Genomic DNA, 8845 nt, shown 5'->3' with positions numbered 1-8845 from the left:
ACCACATGTATAAAACCCCATACATAAAACCCCAGTTATCTTAACAAGCAAAGAAAACAGTAAGAAAAACTATTTTAGAATATTATTATATAAAAACATCTCTTGATTCAATAATATGCAACTTTTCAAGAAAAAACAATGAGGTAATGTAATGAACTTCTTGATACACAAAGTTAGTTCCTTTGCTCTGGAAGTGTTCAAGAACAAACAGAATACCTTATCTGAGAGGTGCTAAAGAGGGAATTACTAATCATAGAAAACTAGCTACACTTTACTTATAGATGCCCACATGCAAAAACAGTTGTGATCGTATAGTGTCTTTCTTCTTATTGAACCAGAGTATAGACAGTGTTGTGAGGCATATTTCACCATCTGCAAAAGCAGAATTGAGCTCTCAGGTAGAGAAGGAGTCAGAAGAGAAAGAGGCTGAAGATTGGAGGGAAGCTACTATCTGAGGGCAGAAGCACAGAAAAAGGTAAGACAATCAGGCGCATTTTATTAGATTGCATGGGGGAGTCAGGATGTACACTATCATATTTGATATCTGTACAGATTGAGTTGAACCATGACTCAATAAATAATCAACTGAGGCCCTCAATTCATTTTTTGGTTCCTGAGGTAATTTTGATATGCCATAATTTTCTCATTGCATTTTTCACTTCTGAATTCCTCAGTGTGTAGATGAGTGGGTTGAGAAAGGGTTTGCCAATAGTATAAAATACTGCTACCATCTTGTCCATGGGGAGAGTGGTTGGGGGGCATGTATATATGAATATACATGGACCAAAAAATAAGATAACTACAATGATGTGGGAAGTGCATGTGGAGAGAGCTTTGTTCCTCCCTTCTGCACTGTGATTTCTCAGTGAATGCAAAATAACAATGTATGAGGTCATCAGAATCACAAAACTACTTGAGCAAATAGCCCCACTGTTAGACACCAACAACAGGTTGATTAAATAAGTGTCCATGCATGCGAGTTTCAGCAAGGGCTGCAAATCACAGCAATAATGATCAATCAAATTGGGTCCACAGAAAGGCAATCTCAAGGCCAGGATAATCTGAGCTATAGAATGTATAAAAGACCCTATCCATGCAGGAACAATCAGGATGATGCAGACCTGCCGGCCCATAATAGTTGGGTAATGTAAGGGCTTACAGATGGCTACATAGCGATCCATGGCCATGAGGATGAGGACAAAGATTTCCATGCAGCCAAATAAATGTAGTGCAAAGACTTGGGTCATGCACTCATTGTAAGATATGATTGTTGTGGCAGAGAGAGCATTCACAATTAGTCTTGGAGCTGTGGAAGTTGAAAAGCAAGAATCAGCAAGGGACAAGTAAAATAGGAAGAAGTACATGGGTGTCTCAAGTGTCTGGTTGGACTTGATGGTCACAATAATAAGCAAATTCCCCACCACAGTTCCCACATAGAAAATGAAGAAGATTACAAACACCATTTTCTGCCTCACAGGATCTTGTGTCAATCCTAACAGTATGAAGTCATTTACACTGTTATTTTGTTTCATTGTTTCAGTCAAAGCAGACAAAGTGTGGGGTAGAAATAGGTAATCTGCAAAGGAAAAAAATTATGAAATAAATACTACATTTGAAGGTCAAATACATGTACTGTATTGTGGAAGTGCCACTTATCCACGGGTGATCACCAACTTCTGTGTTGTTTTCTCTGAATAAAATAGAAATGAAAAGATTTATTCAATATGTTTACCTGACTGTTTATGAAAACAATAAAATATATAAATAATGAAAAATTAAATGATTCTTCAGGCATAATAGACATTAATTTAGGAGTTTTAGTATGAATGGATAACTTCTTGAGCTGAATGCCTTTCTTTAGTTTTCAGTGAAGACCTATTAGAAGCATGTTGAAAAAATAGAGAAAACTTGTGAATGATTTATTCTAATATGCTTTCACATTACATAAACCTGGTAGTCCAGTTATAAAATATCTTCTGGTAAATACTCTGAATATTCAAGGAATGATATCAAAACAAAACTTCCTTAATAAAACCCAAACACACACACACAGGTTGAGAGAGTGAGGGAGAATGAGATAAAAACAGACACAAATTTAGCAATGAACACCGGGTTAGTTGATCCAGGATCATGAGACTTATTTTAATTTTTTTCCTTGATGAAGTTTATTTCCTTTCACTTTACCTCTCAAACTTTTCCCATTCTTTACAGTTCTAAATTCAACTTCTATCATTAAAGTTTATACTTTTTAAATTATACTCTGTGTCCAAAGTTAAATTATTCCCATTATTCATTATTTTTCTGAGTCTTTCAACATATTTCCTTAAGACATAAGGAGATACTGAGAGGAAAACTAAGAAAAAATAGAGGGAGAATGTTTGCCATAAATCAGAATGTTCTTTCAAATTTCTTGTTATGTTAAGCACCAGGGATTTAGAAAATGAGCTCAAGAAGCTCCAAATCATAGCTGAAACTTTTCAATAAAATTTTTTGGATCTATATTCTTGAATTTCCCACACATTGACTTCAGTAAGAAAAGATATAAATAGAAGGGAATGAATACTCATTCATATATACCAAATGGTAGACGAATTCTTTTATGTACCTCTCACGTATATTCTCCAGATAATAGCACAATGAACAGCATAAGATAAGCACCAAACTGGTAAAATATATATATGACATATATGCCAGGCAGAAGCATAATCTCGTAGATGGATAAAATCCATAGATGGATTTTAGAGATCAATTGTTACAAAGATAGCATAAGTGAGTAATGGACAATAAACTGATTTCAAAGAAAACCTTTCCTTCACAGCTAAATACATTCAAATTTAAATTCCAATTAGATATCTTTTTCACCTATCATATTAACAGTGATCTTTTTGCTAAGTGTCATTTAACAAATAGTACTGAAAATAATGTGGGAAACCATCAATCTCCACATTTTTGGTAGGAGTTTAAGTGGGTGCAATCTCTTAGGGAGTGATTTTCAACATCCATGATATTACAACTGCATGTGGATGTAAGTCTAGTGGTTTCATTTACTGTGGAAAATCTCACTCACAGGCACAAAGACAATCTTTGCATCCCTTTCCATGGTAGCAAAAGACAGGACAACTTCAGTGGCCATCAGAAGGAAGCTGAATAAATCAGGGAATGTTCGTTATGCAATTATTAATCAAAATGGATGATATAGATGCCATTTTTCCTAAAATATGTTGTAAAGTGAAAGAGTTCAGAAGGTTGTGCTTAAGAATTTAATATACTCATTAACAGTAGAATAATATATATCACATACACATACACTTAAATAAATTAATTGTATTAGGAAAGTACCAAAATAGCATGACAATTGTGGTCTCTAGGTGGGGAAATTGCATTGTTAATGTCTGAGGTGGAAAGATTACCTGCCTTTTAATATATTCCCTTTGATAATATTTGAAAATGTCTTAATCACACTGCATTAAAAATAAAGCTTCTAAAAACTTTACCTTAGGAATGATTTGTTATTCACATTGGCATATTATGTAACAATAACCACTGTCTTGTGATTTAGGCTGGAGGGACAGCAAAATTCTTAGATCACAGTAAGATCTAGGAGTTTGGGTAAGACAGTGAGTCAGCTATAGAGGCAGTTCTGGAACTCGGTACTCTTTACCACGTTACATAGCCCCAGAATGCCACTAACTACAGGTTCACTTGCAGTCTTAGAAGTTTTGCAAATATTGTCTTTGTCAAAACTCTTTAGCAAACAAGTGAAAAGTTGTTTGCAGTTTCTAGCAATTAAGTATTATAAAATGATTATCTACCTATAGTCTATCTATCTATCATCTATGTATCTAAGTCACAAGATAGAGATATAGACAGGCTGACATGTTTGTACAGCTCACAAAATTGATATATACGTATATACATATATATGTATAAATTAGAGTGATAGATATGAGTGACATACGTTAGAATGAAGCAACATAACAAAAGTAATTTTTATTTGTTCACTGCTGAATTTAAGCATCTAGAAGAAAATACGTATTTAATAATAAATATTTTTTGAATTAGTCAAAGAATTAAGAGAATTTCCTATAGAAACAATCCAGTAGTGTTCAACCCTATTCTGTAAGCAAATATCATTGAGAAGGGAAACCTACACCCTACTATATTCACAGCAAAGTCATCATCTCCTTGGAACATTTCCTGGAACACTCAAACAGATATTATTTCTATTGGCTTCTCTCTCATACCCCTGTCTAAAAATAGCCCTTACCTAGGGTCCATTTCCATCATGAGCTGCCATGCATGTCTTTTATTTCCATCTTCTCAGTTTAGATCATAAAACACTTCTGGAAAATTTCCTAAACATTTTATCCTTCCACAAGTGCCTTTTAAGTATGAGATGCACACTGCAGCATTCATCAGATTTATTTTCTCTAAATACTAAATATAACTAAGTTAATCTCCAATACAAATCTTACCAGTTTTGATAAGAGCTCATGTAGAAGTTAGGGTATTCAACTACCCTCTTTTCTTCCCAAGACATTAAGGGGACCCTTACCTAAAAGAGATTTAAAAAATGATTTTAATATTCTTCCTGATTATCCGGGATCAGGATTTCTTAGATCTCACAAAGAGGCTAGGTTCTCACCTGCATGCCAGAAGGCACAAGGGATGATCACAGCTTTATTTCACACTTTCTGAAATCCACTCTCACACAAGATTTTGACTGGAAAATGCTTCTTTTGCCTTCCCTGTAGGAGTACTTAAACATGAATGATGCAAAATATAGGAGTGTGGGAAATGTCATTCCCTTAAGAGTCCCTTCCCTTCCAATTAAGAAACATGAGCCAGATGTAATAAAGAACTTAATCTTCAATTTGACTGTACTAATTTATCTTCTCACCAATAGTGCAGTTGGGTTCCCTTTTCTCTACATCTTCACCAACATTTGTTATCTCTTGTCTCCTTCATGATAGCCATTCTAACAGGTGTGAGGTGATATCCTATTGTGATTTTGATTTACATTCCCCTGATGATTATTGATGTTGGACACTTTTTTTCCTGTTCTTGTTGGCTATTGGATGTCGTCCTTGAAAAAACTTCTGTTCAGTTCCTATATTTTGGATATTAACCCCTTATCAGATATAAGGTTTTTAAATATTTTCCCCCATCCCATAAGTTGTCTTTCACTTTTTTTATTGTTTCTCTTCCTGTGAAGATTTTCAGTTTATTATAGTTCAACTTATTGATTTTTGCTTTTGATGTCATATACAAAAACTTTTTGCCAAGGAGATTTTGTCAAGGAGATTTTCCCTCTGTTTACTTCTAGAAGTTTTATGGTATCAGATCTTGTGTTTAAGTCTTTAATCCATTTCAAGTTAATTTTTGTGAGGAGTGTAAGATAGAGGTTCAATTTCATTTTTCTGCATGTTGTTATCCAGTTTTCCCAACATCATTTATTGAAGAGACTGTCTTTTCTCCATTGAGTATTCTTGGAGCCCTAAATGTGACACACCATACTAATAAAATGAATGCTAAAATCATACAATTGTCTCAATAGATGCATAAAAAGCATTAGACAAAATACAACATACTTTCATGATAAAAACACTTGATAAATTGGGTATAGAAGGAACATACTTCAACATAATAAAGGTTATATATGACAAACCCACAGCTAACATCATACTCAAATGAGAAAAGTTGAAATGTTTTTCCTCTAAGTCCTGGAATAATTCAAGGATATCCATGCTTACCACTCCTATTCAACATTGTACTGGAAATCCTGGCTAGAGTAATCAGGCATGATAAATAAAATGCATTCAAATTGGAAAGAAGTAAAAATGTTTCTGTTTGCAGATGGTATGATCTTATATAGAGAAAATCCTAAAGACTCCACTGAAAAAAATGTCAGAATGAATCCACAAATTCAGTAAAGTTGCAGGATATAAAATCAACATACAGAAATCAGTTGTGTTTATGCACACTAACAACAAAACATCTAAAAAAGAAATAAAGGAAACAATCCTGCTCACAACAGCATCAAAAACAGTAAAATACTCAGAAATAAATTTAACCAATAAAATGAAATATCCATACAATGAATCCTAAACAACTTTGATGAAAGAAATCAAAGAAGATACAAACAAATGGAAGAACAATCCCTTTTCATGGATTGGAAGAGTTAACACTGTTAAATTGAGTAGACTACTCAAAGCCATCTGTAGAATTCAACACAATCCTTATCAAAATTTCAGTGACATTTTTCACATAAATAGAACAAACAATACTAAAATTTATATATAATCACAAAAGACTTTGAATAGCTAAAGTGTTACTGAGAATGAAAAACAAAGTCAGAAGCATCACGCTTCCTAATTTCAAACTGTACTGTTACCGAACCTGAAGTGAGTTCACTCACCCGTTACACAGCAAGCCAATCTCTGACACCAGGTGTGGTGGAAGAAAGTAGGAATTTTATTTTTGCACAGTGCTGAGCAAGGAGAGAGGGCAGCTAACGCTGAAATCCCAAACTCCCCGAAAAGCTAAAAGGAAGGGTTTTTATCTGGGGCTTTAGGTAGGGGAGGGGGAGCATATGGCCTTGCTGGTCAGAGCTTTCCCACCAGCCTGTCTTTGGCCTTGAGAGACTTACAGAGAGGAGGAAATTAATGACCTTGCTGGTCAGCAGCTTTCCCACCAGTCTGTATCTCTTTGTGGGGGGAGATAGTCCAGCTGCTTGTCCTTGATGGTGTCTGTCTCCATGGGGAATAGTGGATTCTGGAGCCAGGAAGCGAGAGAGTAAGCAGGGAATGAGTGTTTTGGTTTTAACCCCATATATGCTGGGTTTAACGTGGGGAAACTGATATCCGGGTCGGTATCAGTACTACAAAGGTACACGACAGTCATGAGTCACTTAATGATGGGCACATGTTCTGAGAAATGCATCAGTACGTGATTCCATCATTGTGTGAACATCATAGAATGTACTGACACAAGCCTAGATGGTATAGCCTACTACACCTCTAGGCTATATGGTACTGATCTCATGGGACCATCATCACATATGCGGTCCATTATTGGCCGAAACATCATTATGCAGCACCTGACTGTATGTGTGAATATTCTGAGATTTCTGCTTCTCTTATCTCTTCTATTTTCAAACCTCAATTGCATGCAAGATGCAAATCTGAGTTTATGTCCATCCGCCCCATTTTTGAATACATCTTCACATGCTCAAAACCAGCAGATGTTCCTCTCCTCCCTTTATATAAGGTATACCCTTTTTGTTTTTTTAATTTCAGATTTATTGAGGTATAATTGACATATAAAATTCTAAGTTATCTATGGAGTACATCATGGTGATTTGATGTCTGATATATTGTGCACATTGTGAAAGGATTCCCCTCAACTAGTTAATTAACACATCCATCACCTCACATATTTATCTTTTTGTGTGTGTGAGAACATTTGAGTTCTACAGGCTTAGCACATTTCAGTTACACCGTACAGTCACCATGTTTTCAACTATAGTCACCATGTTTTACATTAGATCCTCAGACCTTATTCATCTTATAGCTGAAAATTTCTACCCTTTTACCAACCTCTCCCTATTTTCCCCACCCCCCAGCACCTGGCAAACACTTTTCTGTTTTCTATTTGTACAAGTCTGACTTTTCCTTCTTTCTTTATTTTTTAGATTCCACATAAAAGTCATCTTTAAATCTGATGATGCAAAACATAAAGAGGCTGGAGCATATTGTCAAGACTCTGTTTTATTTCTTGCTTAAGCAATACCAATGTGTTTAACCTTCTCTTAGGTTTCTATTTAATCCTATTAAAACAGTTCTTGACTTTTAATTTTAACTGAAAATTTACCTTCCATTATAATTATAAATTGCATTTTCTGAATAAGATAAAAATACTTAGTAAACATATATAGTGGCTGTTATTTTTAAAAATATAAATTTCAGTAAATATATTTTGAAAAATCTATATTATGATGAAAATAGATAGCATATGCTAAATTTTCTCTTTTTTCCTAAGATTTTATGTATACTATCTTGTTTAATTCTCATGACAAGTCAATAAAACAGGGACTATTTTCATCTCTAGTTTACAGACAAAAATTTAGGCCCAGGATTTCATATATCTTTTCTAAAGTTACAGGGCTATAAAGTAGTAAGTAGCCCCTGGATTTGGATTTATGAGTCTGAGTACAGAGTTCATATTCTCCATCATTATATTCTCCCACACATCTTGAAGCTATAATAAAAAATAAGTATAATTCATGATCGCTCACTAACTTCTAAATGTTTCCTGTTTTTAGGCCATCTTGCAGAGATAATTGAATTAAGAGATAAAGTGAGATAGAAACATTTATTACTGATTTGGGAGGCATACAGAACTGGTTTAAAACCTTGCTTCTGGCACTTCTTAGCAGAACAACTTCAAAGAATTTGTTTACTTATCTGAAATGTAGATTGTTCATCTGTAACTTTTCAATAGATATACCTAAATTTGTACTATTTTTATGAGACAGAAGTATGATAACAGGAGAACATTGGACACTTTTCAGGCATTCTACTTGTTCCTAAAATGAAAGGATAAATAGGATTCACAGTTTCTCTTTAAGGTGAATCACTTTAGATGGAGTGTGGTCTCTTCAAAAGAATACATTGGATGGATATCATGTTCTAGAAACTTTTAAAAAATTTACACTATTTTTTTTAGTTTTAATTTAACTACAAGTTCTTTTGAACCAAATAAACGTTCTAAATTTTCTTCTTTATATAACTTCTTTTTATTCTATTATCTTAACTTTATTTTTTCACTTACATGTTAGCTTATT

General features: G+C 34.2%; 1 protein-coding gene across 1 annotated transcript; it reads right to left on the bottom strand.

Annotated features, from left to right (window-relative positions):
• Window positions 1-599: 599 nt before the first annotated feature.
• LOC106821845 (olfactory receptor 4C11) lies at window positions 600-1532 on the bottom strand. The gene has a single exon (XM_014826736.2). It carries the CDS (start codon window positions 1530-1532, stop codon window positions 600-602), a length of 933 nt encoding a protein of 310 aa, XP_014682222.2.
• Between the last annotated feature and the right edge of the window lie 7313 nt (window positions 1533-8845).

The sequence above is a fragment of the Equus asinus genome, chromosome 17 (genome assembly GCF_041296235.1).
Source record: "Equus asinus isolate D_3611 breed Donkey chromosome 17, EquAss-T2T_v2, whole genome shotgun sequence".
Taxonomy (NCBI): domain Eukaryota; kingdom Metazoa; phylum Chordata; class Mammalia; order Perissodactyla; family Equidae; genus Equus; species Equus asinus.
The sequence above is the reverse complement of the archived record's forward strand: the minus strand, read 5'-3'. Positions and strand labels throughout refer to the sequence as shown.